Raw genomic sequence first — 21714 nt, 5'->3', positions numbered from 1 at the left:
CAGTTTTGCTAAAGTTTAGCAACTAAAGTTTAGCAACTTTTAGCAACTAAAGTTTAGCAAGGTGGAAGAAAACAGACCCTAATTAGGAGTATTAAACATAGACTATTTACAAAACCTATTACATAAGTGGAGGCTAAACGTCGAGACGAATCTATTAAACCTAATTAGTTCATGATTTGACAATGTGTTACTATAGTAAACATTTGCTAACGATGGATTAATTAGACTTAATAGATTCGTCTTACCGTTTAGCCTCCACTTATATAATGACTTTTGTAAATAGTCTACGTTTAATACTCCTAATTAGTATCTAAACATTTGATGTGACATGTGCTAAAAATAAGCAAAGTAACCAAACGCCCCTACGAAATCTCAATGGGCAGGCAGTAGAGAACTCCCAGACAAGTGCCCAACCCATCAAAAACGTACAGAAGACAATATCCGTGTCCATCCATCCATGGCATCCCATGCATCACTAGCGGCGCTACTGATGTGGCTCTGCGCGGTGCCATGGCTCCTCCCCTCGGGCCTAGCGTCGTCACCTAGCGACGGATGCGAGAGAAGATGCGGTGACGTGGACATCCCTTTCCCGTTCGGCACCGGGCCTGACCACTGTATGTTGCCGGGGTTCCGAATCAACTGCACTGACACCGGCAACGGCACCCAAATGGCGTTGGTGCGCAACAGCGTCGAGCTCCTCGACATCTCCCTGCAGCGAGGCGAAGCCCGGGTGCTCATCCACATCTCTTACTACTGCAACGACGGCAACGCCGGCCGGCCATCTGGCAAGCAGTGGATGTGGAATGTGACGGGCTCGCCGTTCACCTTCTCCGACACCGCCAACAAGTTCACGGTTGTGGGGTGCCGAACGTTGGCGTACATCGGCGACAGCAGCGAGGACAACGCAGCCACGTACAGGACCGGTTGCGTGGCCATGTGTGATGACCAGAGGGCGGCCCTTGTCGACGGATCCTGCTCCGGAATGGGCTGCTGCCAGACGGCCATCCCGTCGGGCCTGCAGAATTACCAGGTGTGGTTTGACAGCCGCATCAACACATCGGATATCAATCGCGTCAGCCCCTGCAGCTTCGCGGTGCTCATGGAGTCGTCCAAGTTCAACTTCTCTTCAAGTTACGTGACCTCGTTGGACTTCGACAACTCCCATAGTGGAAAGGCGCCGTTGGTGCTGGACTGGGGCATCGGTGTTGATGGCTGTAAGGTCGCACAAAGAAAGCCTGGGTACGCGTGTATTAGCAGCAACAGCCGGTGCTTGAAAGCAGCGCGAGGGCTAGGCTACATCTGTAACTGCACAGAAGGTTTCGAGGGCAACCCTTACGTTACCAACGGCTGTAAAGGTGAATCAGCATATCCCACCCTACAATATTGCCTCTGTGTGTCCTTTTTAAATGTTGAGATTTTAATAACTATGCATAAGGTTACAGTAGAGCATACTGGTAGAAAATGCATACCATCGACATGAATCGTTTTCTTCATCAAGTGTTTGCTCCTAACCAATTTTTTTCACTAAAAAGTTCGACTTTTTGCAAACATGGGTGGGTTCAGTGGCGGACCCAGGAATTGGCCAAGACTAGGGTCAAAGTTCACTGGCAAAACGTATATCATATACAGAGAAATAGCAAAGCACAGAAAAAAGTTCAAAATTTCAAGACGCTACAATACAATAGTTAAGAATAGTATGGAACAAGCAAATGCATAGTGAAATTTTGGTGCATTAATTCATCCATCTCCTCGTTAGCAATCATCGGATATTACGTGTGTCACACTTTTGTCTCTGATTTTTGTAGCACTCACAATCCTTTTGTGCCTCATTGTCAGCAATAGAATTAGCATGGATCATCAAATAACTTTGGTCCATCCTAGTCCTAGTACTAGTCCTCTTTATTTTACAGTCGTAATTGCAAGTGTAGGTCTGAAATTTTCGTACAAAATAGGACTGCAAGAGATTCAATTTTCAATCAATATTCCAACCAATGAATTGAATAGAAATTAGAAAGCTGGACAATTAGGGGAAGACCGGAAGTGAAACACCTCAAAATTCTGGAGAGTGGTGGAGTGGAGGTATGCAGCTGCAAGGAGGCTCCAACAGGCGCACTACGGGTTAAGGTTAAAAAAAACCTTAAATTTGCCGAGTGTTTTTTCTCGGACACTCGGCAAACAAGCTCTTTGCCGAGTGCCAAGCCAAAAACACTCGGCAAATCGGGGCTTTGCCGAGTGTCAAATAAAAAACACTCGGCAAAGCCCCCTCTTTGCCGAGTGTCAAAAAAAACACTCGGCAAAGAGGGGGGTTTGCCGAGTGTTTTTTAGAGGGGGGTTTGCCTAGTATTTTTTTTACACTCGGCAAAAAAATAATTTTTTTTCCTCTTTTCACCATGAAATTTTTTCTACTCCCCACATACAACATGTGGTACTCCATGTTAAAATTTGGTATATTTTTGAATTTATTTGCTATATTTATTTAATTAATTGCATTTCAAGGGAATTTTTAGTATAAGTCAAATTTGAACTGCAAGTGATTCAAATTATGGAATAAAATGAGTAGAAAAATAATATTCATGTTATTTGGACCAATTTGAGACCTGACCCATGAAATGAAAAGAAATTTCGAACATCTTGTTCAGGAAACACGACCATGAACGTGTGGCAGTAGTATTTTTAAATTGTAAAAAAAACAATCAAAGTCTGAAAATTATGAGATTTGCCATGATGTGATGATATAATACGTGGAGGCTGTGGAAAAAAATTGAGAAGGTTTTGCACATTTCATCATGTACGATGATTACAAACCGAAGCATCTCAGAAGAAGAATAGTAACTTTGAGAAGGATTCGATAAAATTTAGAGTTGAAGTGACGGTCGAGTTCGGTTTGACTACAAAACTTTTTGTATAGTCAGTAGAGAACCTATATTGGTTCGTGTGAAAATTTGGTATTTTTTTAAAACTGTTAGATATTTTTTAAATTTTTTTCAAAAAACATTTGCCGAGTGTCCTATGGTGGACACTCGGCAAATCAACCGTTTACCGAGTGTACACGTAGGACACTCGGCAAACATACGGCCACAACAAAATAAAACACCCCTCCGGCCCGGCCCCCTCCCCCCACTCTCCTCTCTTCCCCTGCCTCTTCCCCTCCTGCCTCATGCCTCCTGCCTCCTGCATGCCTCCTGTCGCTGCCGCCGCCGCACGCCTCCGGCCGCCGCCGCCGCCGCCCGGCGCCCCCGGCCCCGGATGCGCCGCCGCTCGCCGCCGCCGGCCCCGCCGCCCCCAGATCCGCTGCCGCCCGCCGCCCCCGAATCCGCCGCCGCCCGACGCCGCCGGCCCCGGATCCGCCGCCCCCGGCCCCGGATCCGCCGCCGCCCGACGCCCCTCCACCGGATCTGCTTCATGGCGTGGCGGCGGGAAGCAGTGGCGGTGGCTGGCGGCGGTGTGGATGGTGGCGGCGGCGGCGGCGGCAGAGCAGGTGGCGGCGGCGGCGGAGCAGGTGGCGGCGGCGGAGCAGGAGCAGGTGGAACATGATTTTTTTTATTATTTTCAATAATTGTTCGCCGAGTGTTTTCTGGGCACTCGGCAAAGTCTTTGCCGAGTGCCCAACACAAAACACTCGGCGAACTAGTGTTTGCCGACTAAACATTTGTCGTGTGCCGTTTGCCGAGTGTTACACTCGGCAAACGGTTCGCCGAGGGTATTCTGCCCTTCGCCGAGTGCCCCTGGCACTCGGCAATTTGCCTGTGTCCCGTAGTGGCGGAGGCGCCTGCACGGCACGCTTGCACACTAGCGCAGAGGTTGTTGGTTGTGCACCTGTGCCTTATTACTCGGTGGACTGGACTTGTTTTTCTTGGGCGAAAATTGAGAAGAGGTACAGGAGGTTCTTGGGCGCGGGTCCGCCTCGGGGTGGGTTGATATTGTCTTATTCTTTTACTGTATAAATATTACTTTTACCGGACACTTTTCCACAGCTCCAACTCTAAAAACTTCTAGAGCAAGAGAGAACAAACTTTTTTGTGCTGCCATGTAGCCCATAATGGCCATTATGAATTAATTTTCTCTGTCCTAAAAAAAGTCACTAAATCATTCAAAATTTGTGTTACCAAACTTGTAATAATTATAGATTTAAAACAGCAATTGGAAGTGTGGAACCCTATCATTTAATATTCCATCCGTGGCACGCATGGCCTTAGATAAAAACCTTAGCTGAGGAAGGGTTGCATCACAACTCGTATACAAAACCGAGTCACACCAACGATGAGAGGTGTCTTGGTAAATTATCTTGATCATTAGTCTGTTTTAATTTCCTAGAGTGACGTGTTTTTTTTTGCGGGGATGGCGGAGGAAGATATGTAACGGCGTGGTTATGGACCAGATGTTTTGATTTCTCTAGACATTCTATGTTTTTTTAGCCTCTATGAATAGTTGAAGAGTCATTTACAAATTTCCATTATTATAAAACACAGATGCTTAGTTCATTTGGGTGCTTTGTATATGTTATGGATCTGAATTTGGTTGGATAACCGGAAGAAGTTGGGTAGTCGCAATCACTATCGAATTAATATATGTGCTTTTAGTATTTTTTGCTTGATTATAGTGTCCGGTCAACTAGGCTTTTAGGCTAGGCCCAGTGCAGTTTTCATTGCACTGTTTCTAAGGATGCCATCTCATCCCATAAGGTGTATTCTCATGAATGAAACAGGGAGTCCCAGTGCACAGTTTCATTTCACGATTTCATAGAATGCCCATGACATTTAATTGTGAGGCATGTGATTGGATATGGTTAGATGAAATGAAACTCTATAGCCCCCAATGCAAGTTTCAATAGGTTTCATAGTCTTGGAAACAGTGTATACACAGTTTCATCCTGATGAAACTCCTTCCCTCTCTCACTTCATAACTACCATGCCATGTCATCACATATGCTGATGTGTCACCGTATTTAATATGCATGAAACCTCTATGAAACTCCCACTGGGATTAACCTTATAGCTACTCGCCTAGTCTAAATCTAAGGCCTCCTTCAATAGTTGACCTAGCACACTTGCTCTTAGCTTGTCCATCTCATAAAAATGATAGCAAAGAGATCTTCTCCAATAGTTTGTCTCAGTAGCACATTGCTCAAAGTATCTTGAGTCATACATCCTCTATTACATGCATAAAGTTTAGGGTCCACTTTTGTTTCTATGAGCTATCTTTCGAAGAAGAGATGGTACACTCTCTCTCCTTGCCTTCTCTCTCCTCAGTGTAAGCAAAATGATGAGTTGTACTTCTATGAGCTAGCTGATGTGGTATTATTAGAGGAGGCCTAACAACCTACCTCCCTAACTGATGCGAGAGTATTATTATTATCTCTGACTACTTAACTAGATTCAAAGGAAACATCACTAAGATAAGATGGTTCATGCATATATCTCTAAGCCATGTTGATGCTGAGCGATGTTTGTTGCCGTGCTGGTTGTGAACAACTTTGTGGTGAAACCATATGAACTTATACTCTAATAGCATATGCTATATGTTTGCAAAGCTCTAAAAATCCAATCATTATTAATTGTTAAACTTGGTATTCTTTGACTGCAGATATCGATGAGTGCAGTAAGCGTATTATGTACCCTTGCTTCGGAGACTGCAACAATACAGACGGCAGTTTCACCTGTAGTTGTCCTGCTGGTACCACAGGGAATGCGTCTATTCCGAATCAATGCCACAGAGATCCTTTTCCCATGGGAGCACGGCTGGGTGTCGGTACGCGCACGTGCCTAGTTTATTAAATATAAGTTGCAGCAATAAAATTTGATCCATAAAACAGTGTATCAGTTTCTGAGGCATACTCTCCAGGAATTGCCCAGGATTTCTGAACTTCTAATGCATTGTTTTTTTTTCAAATACCACGTCTCCAGGAATTGTGGCAGGTCTTTTGCTTTTCCTGATTGCTTTTCTTGCAACCGAAGTGTTCCTCCACAAGCGGAGCAACAAAAGACAGGGCTACTTTGAGCAGCACGGAGGCCAGATGCTCTCGAGCATTCTGAAATCAGACGGCAACATCTCCTTCACCTTCTACGACAGAGGAGAACTCGTCAAGGCCACGCGAAACTTCCACAAGAACAACAGCATCGGGGAAGGAGCACATGGGACCGTCTACAAGGCGATCCTTAGCGGCGGCGACGACACCACGCCGGCGGCCACTGTCGCGGTGAAGCGATGCAAGCAGATCGACCCGAGCAGGACGGAGGAGTTCGTACGGGAGCTGGTCATACTCTGCCGCGTCAATCACCCCAACATCGTCAGGCTTGTCGGCTGCTGCCTGCATTTTCAGGCTCCCATGCTCGTGTACGAATTCGTGCAGAACGGGACCCTGGATAAACTTCTTCACGGGTGGCCGAAGCGCCGGGTGGTGATGCTGGCGACCCGCCTGCGGATCGCCGCGGAGACCGCGGAGGCCCTCGCGCACCTACACTCGCCGCCGCACACAACGCTTCACGGCGACGTGAAGCCGGAGAACATCCTCCTCGACGACGGCTGGGTCGCCAAGGTGTCCGACTTCGGCTGCTCAACCATCGACGACAACATCCAGGTCGTGCCCAAGGGCACGCTTGCATACCTTGACCCGGAGTTTCTGCAGGACTTCCAGCTCGCGGCCAAGACCGACGTCTACAGCTTTGGGGTAGTGCTGATGGAGCTGCTGACCCGTAAGAAGCCACGGGCAAAAGAACAGAAGAACCTGGCGATAATGTTTCAGGAATGCATGGGGAATGGGACACTTGTTGATCTCCTGGACGCTGACATTGTCAAAGAAGGCTCCAGTATTACCATGGGGGTGATCCATCAAGCTTCGGAGCTTGCGAGCCGATGCACAGCTGTTCCGGGTAAGGAAAGGCCTGCCTTGGGAGAGGTCGCGGAGGAGCTCCGGCGGCTGTCAGACATAATGCCGGAAGACTCAGAGGCGCTACACGCTCTCGAGGGTCACGGGTATATCAGTACTGCTGGTGAGACCGAAACGACGGGGTTTTATGGCATTGGAAGAGCTGCTTTAAGCACAGAACTCGCCAGATGATCAGAGTTGGAGTGTTTGCTACAGCCTACCTTAATTGTGTTGTGCCGCGCACACTGGCGTACTCTTCTTATATGACTGTCTGTTGCACATTTCTAGTTTGTGCCATGCTATGAGCACAACATGCATGATAGCTGGCACGTGTATTTTAGCTAGTTATAATTTTCTAAATACATATAAAATCCTGATTGTGTATTTAAAAAAAATCACATCATTCCAGCTTTCTTATATGGGACTGTAATTTGGAATTTCGTTTAGAATTTGGTTTCATTTTTAGACGTTGAGAAAGAAAATTTGTGGCAAAATAAAATTGGTACAGATCATTTCGAGAACTTTTCCTTATATATGGTTCCCATGAATAACCAAACAAATATTAGCACAATCTAACTGTGATATCACTTCTACAGAGAGCACAGTATCGATGAGCTCTTTACTATACATAAAATTAGGCTATACTAATGTTCGAAAAGGACTAGTATAACATCCAACGATCAAGATTAATTGCATAGTACTGAAAACTTCATATGTGGTAGGGTAGTATACATGAATAGTATAGATAGTAAAGGGTATCATGGTAAAAGAACACAAATAACATCACTATAATATTTTTGACAATAGCATAAAGTCTAAAAGACTAGTCCATTTGAAATATCACTTTTTATAATGTAATGATTACTAAATTATTCATAGAAAAGAACGGTTAGATCTTATATACACTACATACAACTAAGTAGTAGTATTGTGTATCGTAAAAGAGCTGTTATTAATCCTCATCCATACCGATTACTGGTCGGCATAATGGAGGTGACAACATGGATGATTTTTAGGTTTCCACTATGGGAAACACACAATTTGCCGAGTGCCACAGGCACTTAGCGAAGACCCAAAAATACTCGGCAAAGGCTTGCCGAGTGTTACACTCGGCAAATAGCACACGGCAAATTTTGTGTTGGCAAACACTACTTTGCCGAGTGTCAAAACTTGAGCACTCGGCAAACATTTTGCCGACGGCCAAAAAACACTCGGCGAAAAGATATACTCGGCGAAATGGGCATTGACGGCGTCGGGGGTAACGGCAGGTTTGCCGAGTGCCAGACAGTAGGCACTCGGCAAACACTAGGGCTTTGCCGAGTACCAACACTCGGCAAGCACGACCCGTATGCCGAGTGTCAGCACACGGGGCCTTCGCCGAGTGCCCGCAGTATTGCACTCGACGAAAAAATTACACTCGGCGACTTGAGTGTTTCCCGTAGTGTTCCCTACCGGTGCTAATTATGGTATGGTAGGGGTATTAGCGTAACCAGTCGGTGCTTATTACAGGCTTGGCACCATTATATTGCCACTCCAAAAACAAATCAGCTACTAATCATCAATTAAATCAGTTTATCAAGGTGTATTAATGTAATGTACCTAGGCAAAAAGCGCCCTTCTTAAATGAGACGATCCTTTTTCTAGCTTATCTCACAACAACCACCCCCTTGCCTAGGTACATTGCACAGTACCCTTTTCGTGTCATTTACCTTGGTACTCATCGTTGCCAAGTATAGAGAACTGGTGAACCAAAGACAACTACTATATAAAACATACAAACAAGGGACTACACATTGGCACATCGGTGCTTGGATGTAAAACAAGGTAAGAAACCAAGAAAATGTGAGGACTTCCATTTTCTAGTAACATGGTTATTAGCATAAAATAATTTTTCGCACTACGTGGTTACGAGCACCAAATGTGGATCCTTACTTTCAATATTTTAGCATCAGGATTAAAATAAGAGCAGCTAGTTGCCATGATTGCAAGATAAAAAATATTTTACCATGCAAAAACAATTGGTTAGAATACAATAATAATTATTGTCATTAAATTTCACTTCCTTTCTACGATATGACTCAGTTATCAAGGTTCTGATATCTTAGAGATATAGCAAACCGACACGATTAATCTTTGCAAGAAAAATCTGACTACATGACATATGTATACGTATGCTCCGTCAAGCCACATGCGGCGAACGCAGAACACGTTGAAACTGAGTCAACCAATTCAGTGCTTGAATGGTGGATGAAGTCAACAATATCGAATCGAATTTCAAATGTAAAAGGCCCAAGGACTTCAAATAAAACTTGTAGATAGTATAGTGATGTCCAACTTTTGGAAAGACCATAGGTGTTTAGATCACTAGTTTCAGAGATCAACAGCTCCAAAGCTTTGAGGAAGAACGTGCTCTCTGAACAAAAGTTCAGCAGCAGTAGTTCCTGCATATTTGTTGCATTTGGTCGACATTTGCATGATTTTTAAGAGTCTAAACTTGGTCCAAAATGACAAGAACCCCATGCAGGTAAAGCTCATCTATAGTGCTACAAAACTATGGTTTAAGTGATGTGTTTAGACAAAAATATATGATGCCATGTCCTAAACTAAGGGTTTCAGCCATGCAATTCGAGGACTCAGTAATTTTCATGGTGAGCATTATAACAGCTATTTGACAAAAGGTTTGACTACATTTTTGAGCAATCAACCGTTAATTTCTCATATCCATAACATATATAGATTAAAGATCATAGATTGTACTCCAATTTGTACGGTGGATAAAAGTGAAGTGTTTAATAGATAATTATTTGAATAAGCAGCTAAACATTTGTAAATGAGAATAACACAACACCTAGATTTTTTAAGCAACACATGTTTAAACTTAGAATATGAATTTTAATTGAGTAATCAAACATTCATGAGTCACAAATGATTCATGTGACATTGCAAACAATATTTGAGAATAATTTTTATATTTTTTAGATTTATACTTTTTATTTTTATTTAATAGAGAATATTAATAAATTACATTTAACTGATAAATCAATAATTACAGGTAATAAATTGCTAATAAAAATTATAAAAACCAAAATGCTCACCTAAAAAGTGCCTTGCTAGGTAAGATGTGAATCAAATCTTGATTATAAAGAGAAAAAAATTAATTGTGGAAAATAAAAAAGCTATCAACGAAATTCTCTTCAATTACCGGTCACGCATGCATGTGTGCATCCTTCCATGCCGTCATTATCTCCAGAAATCCGGTTATACGCATGCGTGTACCGTCATAAAGGTTTTTTTTTTTAAAAAAAGTGATGAGTTTTTCTTTGAAAAGCAAAATTTTATCACATCTTTCTGGCTTCCGCACAAGTTTAATTTTCATATTTATCAAGTTAAACTCATTCAGTTTCCCTAATATAATTTGCATAAAAATGTTACAACTCGCTTAACTCACGTAGAAAAAAATGTTACAATTCACCGATATCTCATTAGAACTTTAAAATTATGTGTCACTAGAAGAGCCTATTAGATCTAACATGACGTAACGTGAGGGGGGAATATCACGTGTCATCTGTATCACATTTGTTTTACCAAAATGCAGCCCATCTCGCGTTTTCTTTAACAAATCCATGGCACGTTCATGTTAGGGAAAAAGAAAAGGCACAAAACGAGGGAAAAAGAAGTGGCACATAAGAGTCACCTTTTTCACAACCCAAAAAAATACCATACATATTGAGATCCATGTTGCACGGTCCATTCAAAAAAGTTTGTTACACAGTTAGATCATACCTGCACGTTCCATACATTTCCACAAAAAATAAACCATACATGTTGAGATCCATTTTGCACGTCTCAGCACTAAACACTGTACCACAACCGCAAAATCCCATCGCACATGCGTCGGTAAAAATATAAAAGTGCCGAAGAACCGTTCATCGGTATAGATTTGTCAGGAACTGTTAGTCGGTACTTCAAGTTGTACCGAGCAATCATTCGTCGGTATAAACATTTGTATTTTACATTGAAGCATTGGTCGGCACAGCCTAATTTATACATCGAACCATCCGTCGATATACATTACAAATGCCCATTCACATCCGCGCATGCTTCCAGCCCATTCTCGCGCGCAAAATTTGCCCTATAGGTCCACCAAGTCAGTATGAACTCCAACCATAGGTTCATCTCTTTCTCGCTCCTGGTCACCCGCTGCCACTCCCATGGATCTCCATCTCCCTCGCGTGCTCCTCTCCCCTAAATCTCCGCCTAGCGCGCTGCCAAATCCCCACCCGTGCTCGTTGCTGTCCCAAAAATCCCCTCACGCGCTCGCACCTCTCCCAATACCCTCCTCCACGCACTCCATCTCCCCCAAAATCCCACATTGTGCCTCCACCACAGACTCAAAATCCCGCCACCACCACCCGCCCCCCTCCACCACCGATTTTTCCTGCGCCCGCCGTTGCCACCAGCTTGCCTCCACCACACAAATCCTCGACCTACAAGCACGACGCGGCTCGCAGCTCCAGCACATCACGATGCGGCCTCGACCTGCAGCCCAGCGCCACTCTCACTTGCAGCCCCAAGCCACTCCACCCCTCCAACCTGTCGGTGTTTAAACCCAGCAACCTACCATGGGCGGTGCCCGAAGTAATGTTTTGGTTAGTGGGGCTTGTCAAGATTAGGAACTTGAAGGTAAACACAGACACACAATTTAGATAGGTTCGGACTCCTAGATTGCGTAATACCCTACATCATGTGTGTTGGTTGGATTGAATTCTTTGGAGGGGTCCCTGCCTCACCTTATATTGCCCAGGGCATGTTACAGGTCAGTTGGTTACAAGAATACTAGTCGGATATGACTAGAAGAGTTCTACTCTTATTACTATGAGTACTTTTCTAATCCTCGACTAGTTCCTATTTTTCCACGTAGACTACGCCGTCCTACGCCATAGTCTCCATATCAGATGCGTCTTGGTGTCCAGTCCTATATTTCAGACTATCCAAACCTTCTGGTGGGCCCATATATGTATGTACGACACAGCCTGGTGCCGCCCTACACCTCCATCCCGGCACGACCCCACACCTGTAGCCCGGCGGTGCTCTGCACCTACATCCTAGTGCCGCCCCAACACCATCCCGCACCGCCTGGATCTACAGCCAGATGTCGTCCCGGCTCCGACCGCACCAGCCCTGAGGAGGATGCCGCCAATGCACCAATTACGCTGACCCCAAGTAGCACTACCCCGAACCGGCCACGACGAAGAGTCTGCCTCTTCCCTGACTTGCAAGCCACCACCCTGATCCGGCCAACACTTGTCCAACTGAAGGTTCAATCCTAGCATTCCTCTTGGTTGCTATGTGTTCACTGATATTTCACTGAGAATGATATATAACTATTGGATGCTCGTTTGTGCATTCCGATAATGAGTCTCCTATTGCCAAGTTTGGTTTAGTGGGGATGTTATTCTTAATAAAGGATATTGGTTGCTTAGGTTTTCACTTGATGGTAAAAGTGAAGTATCTTGATAGCTCAGACACGAGGTATTTCTTCCTTTCATATAGTTCCTCAATCTGTATGTATGACAGCTAAGGTTTAATCCATTAGCTTCTTGTGGTAAATTTTCTTCGGGTGAAAAATGGAGCAACATAGGCATTTTAAATCTTTGTAGGAGCAGAACTTGTAGCTTCAAAAATTGATTTAATACTTGCACATCCATTATTGTATCTTGTATCAATAGTAAAATTGATGTCAGTTGGATAGTCTGATATGAAAATATTAGAGCAAGTGCACATGTAGTTCAGTTGCATGGCCAAATGAAAAGTAAATATTATTGAGCTGTATATGTTAAACATATTTTACTGTTGGCTCCATTTCTTGATAATATATACTTCATACATACTATCTCTGCTACTACATCTCTGTTTATTCTTAAAACAAACCATTGAGGGACATTCAACGGCTGAATTTGTATTGTAGTTTCTCCTGCTAGTTCTGTGTTGTTTTCTACATCTGTATGTGTATTCTTAAATAGTAGCTGGTTCATGCATACTACTTTTCTATGACTAATCAGGCAATCTATGACATTGGTGATGCTGCCTATAACTGGTTTATGGATACTGCGGGAAGGAAATGGAAGGGATTTAAGTCTACCTTGAAGGAGTTATATTTTAGTGGAAAATGAAGTGATGAGGAACTGAAAGAAAAACATGCTAATAGAGTTAATGCTGCTGATTGGAATTTTCTCATTGACTATTGGATGATGCCAGAGTGTCAAGTAAGTACCAGTTAATATGGCTTTGTGTTCTTCAATATATTTTTACATATATATGCATAACCAAATACTTTTTATCATCGAATCACACCGAAGTATGCAAAGCAAACCATGGAAAGTTGAGGCTACATCATACATCGGGCAGCAACAGTTTTGCTTGTTCTAGGCATGAATTAGTACAGAAAACATACATATTTTCTTGAATTTTAAGCACATTATTGTCTTTTATTTTCAGCACTGAAAGTTAAAACACATGCAGGCTGAGAAACTAGGGCGCCCTGCGAGAAGAGATGAACTCTGCATCAAAACACATACAAGAAAGAATGGAGTTCCTTCAAGTCAAGCTGAACCCATAATAGTAAGCTTATTTCATTTGTTGCTGTAAACATGTATATTCATCCATATTTCATTTGTTTCCCCTTTCAGGCAGTATGCAATATTACTTTCTGCTATATAAACATCAATATTTCGTTTGTGCAGAACAAACTTAAAGAAATCGTTGAAGTCCATCCAGAGCTTAAAGAAAGAACAATTCAATAAGGCGACGCATTTGCTGCTGCTTGTGGAGAAAAGGAGCCAAGAGGGCGTGTTCGTGGTTTGGGTCTAGGACCAACTCCCCAAGAGGTTGGTATCCCTAGGTTGAGGGCTTACACACCAACAAGGCTTCAAATAGAAGTTTTGGCTCGTAAGAAGCTTGAAAGTGAGAAAGCTACTTTAGAACGATGCATAGCAAAAATGGAGGAAGCCCATGAAAAGGAAAGGATGGCAAGGCATAATGCGGAACTCCTTTCACAGAATGGTTCTAATTCAAGACCCCATTCTACAGTTCAATTCTGATGTTTGATTTATTTTGTGCAGATTTATTGCTTACAATTCTAATACTTGATGTAGAGCCCAAGCTCTGAAGGACATGTTGATGAGGCAAATCATGATGCTCAATCTAAAGACGATGGTTCAGATAACAATGATCATTCCGATGAGGATGAATTCTTTCTTGCCAATAGGCATTCTATAGCCCCATCAGTGCAGCCTCCTCCTCAGTCCCAACAATGTAGCCCCACCAATGCTACCCCAGCAGCCCTTGCAAGGAATGATGTCAGTCGCTCGCCACATGATGAACTTGTAATCTTCTCATCAATCATATGAAGTTTCTACTTCTGATTTTATAGTGGTTCTACATGTTGATTCATTTCATAAGTGTTATTTTTTGCTTCAGGTTGGAAAGGAGGTGATATTATATGCCATGTTGAGATCTAATCTACCTGTGGCTAAGGGAACGATTATTTCAACTAATTCAAACACCATGGTAGGAGGTTAGGTACTTGGAATGCAATTTTGTGAAGTTCTTGTGAATTTAGTGCTGAAAAGGGATGCAATTCTGCCTTGACCTTATGCTGAAATGAACAATATGGCTGATGCTCAAATGATGTCAATTGCATGGCCATATAGAAAGTAAAAACCTAAACTTATCTTTTTTTTATTTTTTTTCATCTGTGATGATTGACCATGTTTCTAACTAATGATATGTGTTCTAGTTGAAGGTTAGCAAGGCATCAAAATCCTTCCAGGGTACTGCAGGTATTTATTCTGAATTCTGCTTTCAAAAATCCATATATAATCTGTCCAGCTTCTATAGATGAGATCAATGTTTTCCATAACTTATTAACAAAATATGTTGGCTGGTATATAAACTAAATACGAACATCTGAACAGAATAGCAACTTTTTGTTTGCCCAAGGTCTTGTCCTATGCTAATTACGATAGGTGATGCTCTACAGAACATAAGTGAAAAACTACACTATTATGCTTAGTTAGGTGCTGCTCTAATGAATAAACAATCAAGATCACCTGTGATGAGCATCGATCTGAACAGAATAGCAGCTTTTTGTTTGGCCAAGGTCTTGTACTGTGCTAATTAAGATAATTATGACATTGGTAGCATTTTGAGTGATTGTATGACATTTCCTCTTTCTGTTATTTTGCTGAAAATTGTCACTGGTTCCATCCATATTGACTATCAGGTAGTTCTAGAAGAAATGCTAGGAGGGTCCCTTGAAGCCGGTTGCAAGTGTTCATGATTTTTGTGTTATTTTGGAGTCCGTGGAAATGAAATATTTTGCACTCAACCTAAATGGCTGCGAGCTTGGTTGTATCGCTGCAAGCTTGCTGGTTGTAGTGAATTGTGGTATTTTGGTAGATCTCAAATGGTAGATGTAGACTTCATGCTGGCTGATGTGGACCTAAATGGCTGCGAGCTTGGTTGTATGGCTATTTTGCTCATAGATGCAGTCTTCATGTTGGCTGTGAGCTTTGTTGATTAGTTTGTAGTCCTATTCTTGGCTGCGAGCTAGCTTTGTTGCTCAGTTAGTTTGATGCACAATGTAATATTGTTGGCCGGACTACTAGATTATTATAGATGACTTAATATCATGTATGGATGACTTTATACCAATGGTACATGCTTTTCAATGAATCGATGCAATATGTTCCCACTCTGATGATCTTGTGATGCCTATTGTGATGCCTATGTAAGCACTGGTGATAGAACAATTTGCAGGCAATTTCATATAGAAACATGTAATTATATGTTGTGTTCTGTTGGTCGTTATTTCTATATCGTGCATCAGACTATTGGTCAGTATAAATACGTTGGTTGGCAGGGGCGGAACTAGGATGAACACCTCGATGGGGGGGGGGGGGGGCTAAATAGTAGAGATTAAGGGCTAGAGCTAGAAATTAATGGTAATTTGAGACTTTGTCTACAGTATTTTACAGGTAAAATCGGGCTCTCGGGGGAGGGGGGTTGCAGCCCCCCTAGCCCCCCGGATCCGCCCCTGTTGGTCGGTATAGATTTATACCGACACCACTTATAATGACTTATAACTGGGGTCGGCACAACTTTATACCGACCGATGATTCGTCCATGCAACAATATATACCAACTACAACGTAGTCGGCCTTGAGGGGCTGTGGTATAGTGAAAAAGTTGTTACACATTTTGGATCCATGCATCTTGCGTGTAGCATGGATGTTAGTTCTAATTAGAAGATATTTTGCTTATTTTTCCGACCCAAAATGATTCACGACATTATTTAATGTAAGAGGAATAGCCGATACTGGCGTTAGAGGCGCTAGGTTTTGTATCTGATTAGACATAAGCCTGCTCAGGTTGAGGCATCGGGGAATAGCCACCAACAAAGCAGAATAAAAAAATTACATGATTATTTGCGAGGTCTATCAATTATGCATTAACACTTAATGCAATGTTTGAACACGAAGGTGCCAGTTTGGTGCGCGAATGGAGTCAATGCTCACTGTGACGCCATGTTCAATTCTACGTTGTCGTCCTGGCTCGTCGAGGCAGTCCTGGTGGGTGGTGGTGCTGTCCTTGCGATAGTAAACAGGCCACGTATACAGTGATAATTTGCCCTATATTTTAGATTCATACAAAGTTCAACTGCAACAAAATTAACAGTGTCGCTCTATTTTTATTTGGTTTAGATAGAGTAAACATGAGTGATCAGTAAAACACTGTTGCGTGGCATTACAGCAACCGCCGGTGCGGCTGTCTCGCGAGCCAGTTAGCAAACGCAGCCAGAATCTCCGTGCCACTGCTTTCAGTGTGAAACTAGTGCTAAATACGACACTCAAACACGCCGAAAGGGTTGCAACTTGCAAACGCACTATAAGTCTAAACAAAGCCCAATTTGTTGCAGACAAAAAATTGTGTATGAGAGGGAGAGAGGGGAGGCCAATATTTCCTCTGAATCGCCCAACAATATTCAGGATCAAAACACCGAGTTTGCAGCTAATGTCCTCCAATATTAGCTACATCCAGAAAGCATGCAGATTGAATTTGTATCTAGCGTGTCTGGAATGCACATAAGAGCGCGCAAGCCGGCGGTCGGTGGTGGTTAGCTCACCTTTCTTATCGTGCGCGGAGCATGGTCTCTCCACCAGGCATAGCCTGCCGCCACTAGTAGAGAATTAGCTTTCGATGCGCCCCCTTTTGTCCCGGTTTAAAGTTAGCCCGGGACAAAAGGGGGTGCGCCACGGTAGGCAAAAATGGAGGGGAGAGTTAGTCCCGGTTGGTAATTGCAACCGGGACTAAACCCCCCTTTAGTCCCGGTTGCAACGGCTAGCTGGGGGCCGTCGGTGGCGGCACCATTTTATCCCGGTTGGAGGTTCCAACCGGGATAAAAAGTTTAGTCCCAGTTGGAGCTTCCAACCGGGATAAAAGGGTGTCCCTTCTAAACCTTCAACCGGGACAAAAGGTGTTCTTTTTGTCTCGGTTGGAGTTTTTAACCGGGATAAAAACTCATCCCCATTATATACGGCCAAGACAGAGCACTTTCTTCCTCCTCCAGCCCGAGCCAGTCCAGCACATTGACAGAGAGAGCTGAGCTTCACCTACTCTCCAGTGGTGCCGAAGCAAGGGAGGTGCTGCCCGAAGTTTTTTCCCTCATTTTCGTGGGAATTTCACTCGGCCAACACAAGTGTTGTGAAGGTTTGCTACTTCATCCTGGTGTTATGCTTTGATTTATGCTTTGGAGATGGAAAGATTATTTACTAGAATGTGATGATCAAGTAGAAAATGGAGAGGTATTTTGAGCTAGAATGTGAGTGAGATTGATGTGTCATATATATAGTATGCATTATTGCAGTGGTTTAAGAATGATGCTACCTTTTCTAGACGGTTTATGTTATCAAATTCAATATGGTTTTTCAAATCCATACTTGTTGAACTTGCATACCGTGTTCATCTCTGCGATGATGTTCTCCGCCGAGTAGCAACGTATGTCAAGAAGTAGGTTCGATTCTACGAGAAAGAGTGGATACGGACATCGTGACCGTGTCCCCTTTTCCGTAGCATCTAACCTCTTTCATGACGAAGTGCGGTGCCGCCCAGTTGAGGACATGCTCACGAGATGATCACGGTCTTCAAGTTCAACAACTTTTGCAGTGGTAAGGAAAGAATTTTTGTACATAGATGACTTCTCCTACTTGTTGAACTTATCAAATTCAATAAGGTTTTTCAAATCCATACTTGTTGAACTTGCATACCGTGTTCATATCGGCGAGAATGTTCTCTGCCGAGCAGAAATGTATGTCAAGAAGGAGGTTCGATTCTATGAGAAAGAGTGGATACGGACATCGTGACCGTGTCCCCTTTTCCGTAGCATCTAACCTCTTTCATGATGAAGTGCAGTGCCGCCCAGTTGAGGACATGCTCGCGAGATGATCACGGTCTAAAAGTTCAACAACTTAGGCAGTGTTAAGGTAATAATTTTTGTACATAGATGGCTTCTGCTACTGGAGGAAGTGGCGATGGTGGGGGCGATCGTGGTTCCTATTTCGGCAAGGGGAAAATCATAGTTGGCCCTCCGCATAAGCCGAAGAAAAACAACGCGCTGGAAAAAACAATGCTTCGTTATTTGCAGCAACGTCATGAAGAAGTTGTTGCCGCGGGTCAGGAACCTCCTTTTGGTGGTCGTTATGCTCCACCCTCAGTCCCGGGTGTTTCACGTCCACTTAGTACTACCGTTTCAGGCGGCACAAATAAACCTAAGGATGAGATTGGGTCAGCGGAACCTTCGTCTTCACCATCCAAGGATGCTTAAATTCCTCCTAGATAATAACCAGTGGATGGCTTGTTGTATTGTATCATGTTATTTGGAACTTTAATTTAAATATGTGTATTTGGATCTTCATGTTGTTGTATTGTACCATGTTGTTTGGATTTTTAATCGATTTTCACGCGTAATCCATTGTCAAGTGTAATCCATTTTCATGCGTAATACGATGCAGATGGACCGGCAATAGATGTATAATGCAGACAGGTGGAGCAAGGCGTTTATTGATGGCTTGCATTATTTTCTTGAAGTGGCCAAAGCGAACAAGCTAGAGAATGGGTTCGTATGTTGTCCATGCTTCCAATGCAATATCAAGAAGGAGTATTCAAAGGATTCCTTGGGAACTATTCACAGCCACTTGTTTAAATACGGTTTCATGCCTAACTATTTGATTTGGACCAAGCACGGTGAACTAGGGGTCGTAATGGAAGATGGCAAGGAGGAGGAGGAAGATGACACCATTCCGGACTGGGTTGCAGGCCAAGCTTTTGCAGGTAGTACAATGGGCGAGGCTAATGAAGATGAGTTTGCAGAAAATGGCCCTACTGATGACTTTGGTCAGGTGTTACGAGATGCATACAGAGATTGCGAAACTGAGAAGGAAGCAGCAAAGTTGCAGCACATGATAGATGATCACCAAAAATTGTTGTACCAAGATTGCCAGCAGGGCCATAAAAAACTAGGTACGACACTAGAATTTGTGCAATGGAAGGTAAAAAATGGTGTGTCCAATAAGGCATTTCAGGGGATGTTGAACATTGTCAAGAAGATTCTCCCCGAGAATAATTAATTACCGTCCACAACATATGAAGCTAAACAGATTATTTGCCCTCTCGGATTGGATGTTCAAAAGATACACGCATGCCCTAATGACTGTATCCTCTATCGTGGTGATGAATACGAGAAATTGGATGTTTGTCCCGTCTGCGAAGCCCTGCGGTATAAGATCAGGCGAGATGATCCTGGTGATGTCGAGGGGCAGTCTCCCAAGAAGAGAGTTCCATCGAAGGTGATGTGGTATTTCCCTATAATACCACGCTTGAAGCGCTTATTCAGGAACAAGGTGAATGCTAAGTTGATGCGATGGCACAAAGAAGACCATAAGGAAGATGAGATGCTGAGACACCCCGCAGATAGGGCACAGTGGAGATCAATTGATAGAACATTCCCGGACTTTGAAAGTAAAGCAAGGAATATAAGGTTTGGTTTAAGTACTGATGGATTCAATCCATTCGATGAGTTGAGTAGTGGCCATAGTACTTGGCCTGTGACCCTTTGTATGTTCAACCTTCCTCCTTGGCTGTGCATGAAGCGGAAGTTCATTATGATGCCGGCGCTTATCCAAGGCCCAAAACAACCCGGCAATGACATTGACGTGTACCTAAGGCCGTTTGTTGATGACCTTTTACAACTCTGGAAGGAAGAAGGTGTACGTGCGTGGGATGAGGATAGACAAGAGATCTTTAATCTACGAGCATTGTTGTTCGTAACCATCAATGATTGGCCTGCATTGAGTAACCTTTCAGGACAAACAAATAAGGGATATCGGGCATGCACCCGCTGTTTAGACGACACAGACAGTATGTACTTGAAGCATTGTAAGAAGGTCGTCTATATGGGTCATCGTCGATTTCTCCCTGCTCACCACCAGCTGAGAAAGAGCGGGATGCATTTCAAAGGGGCGCCAGACCATCGAAAAAAACTTGCACACCGTAATGGAATGCGTGTCTTCGAGATGATGAAGGATGTAAATGTAGTCTTTGGAAAAGGAATTGGTAGCGAACCTGTTCCGAACGACGATAACGGACATGCACCCATGTGGAAGAAAAAGTCAATATTTTGGGAGCTACCTTATTGGGAAATTCTAAAGGTTCGCAACGCAATAGACGTGATGCACCTGGTGAAGAATCTTTGCGTGAACGTGCTAGGCTTCATGGGTGTTTATGGAACCTCAAAAGATACATTGGAAGCACGACAGGACCTGAAAGCCATGGGGCAACGAGATGACCTACATCCGGAAAAGAGAGATAATGGACAGCACTACTTACGTCATGCCAGTTACACTCTCAGCAAGGAAGAGAAGGATAGCATGTTTGAATGCTTGAATAGTATGAAGGTCTCGTCTGGGTACTCCTCAAATATAAAGGGAATAATAAATATGAAACAAAAGAAGTTTACAAATCTCAAGGCTCATGACTGCCACATGTTGATGACCCAGTTGCTTCCGGTTGCACTGAGGGGTGTTCTACCAGAAAATGTCCGGTTGCCGCTCGTAAAGCTATGCGCGTTTCTCAATGTAATTTCGTAGAAGGCAATCGATCCATCCAAGCTATCAAAGCTACAGAACGATGTGGTGCAATGTCTTGTCAGTTTTGAGTTGTTATTTCTACCATCCTTCTTCAATATTATGATGCACTTACTGGTTCACCTAGTAAAAGAGATTGGTATTCTCGGACCTGTATACCTGCACAATATGTGGCCTTTCGAGAGGTTCATGGCAGTCCTAAAAAACTATGTTCTTAATCATGCCCGTCCAGAAGGAAGCATCGCCAAGGGATATGGAACAGAGGAGGTGATCGAGTTTTGTGTTGATTTTATTGATTCAATTGACTCGATTGGGGTTCCAACTTCACGCCACGAGGGGAGGCTCCGAGGAATGGGCACCCTTGGAAGGAAATCAAGTTTGAGCAATGATACTGATTTGTTCGACAAGGCACACTACACTGTTCTACAACAGTCATCCTTTGTGTCTCCGTATATCGAGCAGCACAGGCAGATGGTAGCTTCCAAAAACCCGACCAAATCCGATGCTTGGCTTACCCGTCATCACATGGAAACTTTTCCCTCCTGGTTGCGCCAACAACTTATGGGTAACTCTGAGATTCACCCACAGCTTGCCTGGTTAGCCAGGGGACCTGCTACCACAATCGTCAAATTCCAAGGCTATGAGATA

General features: G+C 43.4%; 1 protein-coding gene across 1 annotated transcript; it reads left to right on the top strand.

Moving 5' to 3' along the window:
- Nucleotides 1-419: 419 nt before the first annotated feature.
- On the top strand, nucleotides 420-7269 carry LOC101775999 (wall-associated receptor kinase 2). Its single transcript, XM_012846999.2, has 3 exons — nucleotides 420-1355; nucleotides 5584-5748; nucleotides 5904-7269. Exons 1-3 carry the CDS (start codon nucleotides 458-460, stop codon nucleotides 7055-7057), a joined length of 2217 nt encoding a protein of 738 aa, XP_012702453.2. The 5' UTR covers nucleotides 420-457; the 3' UTR covers nucleotides 7058-7269.
- The last annotated feature ends 14445 nt before the right edge of the window (nucleotides 7270-21714 follow it).

The sequence above is a fragment of the Setaria italica genome, chromosome VI, assembly GCF_000263155.2.
Source record: "Setaria italica strain Yugu1 chromosome VI, Setaria_italica_v2.0, whole genome shotgun sequence".
Lineage (NCBI taxonomy): Eukaryota > Viridiplantae > Streptophyta > Magnoliopsida > Poales > Poaceae > Setaria > Setaria italica.
The sequence above is the reverse complement of the archived record's forward strand: the minus strand, read 5'-3'. Positions and strand labels throughout refer to the sequence as shown.

Coding starts and splice junctions, on each gene's coding strand:
- LOC101775999 (XM_012846999.2), top strand. CDS start 458: ATGGCATCCCATGCATCACTAGCGGCGCTACTGATGTGGCTCTGCGCG. Junction 1,356..5,583: donor CGTTACCAACGGCTGTAAAG/GTGAATCAGCAT, acceptor CTTTGACTGCAG/ATATCGATGAGTGCAGTAAG. Junction 5,749..5,903: donor GGGAGCACGGCTGGGTGTCG/GTACGCGCACGT, acceptor CCACGTCTCCAG/GAATTGTGGCAGGTCTTTTG.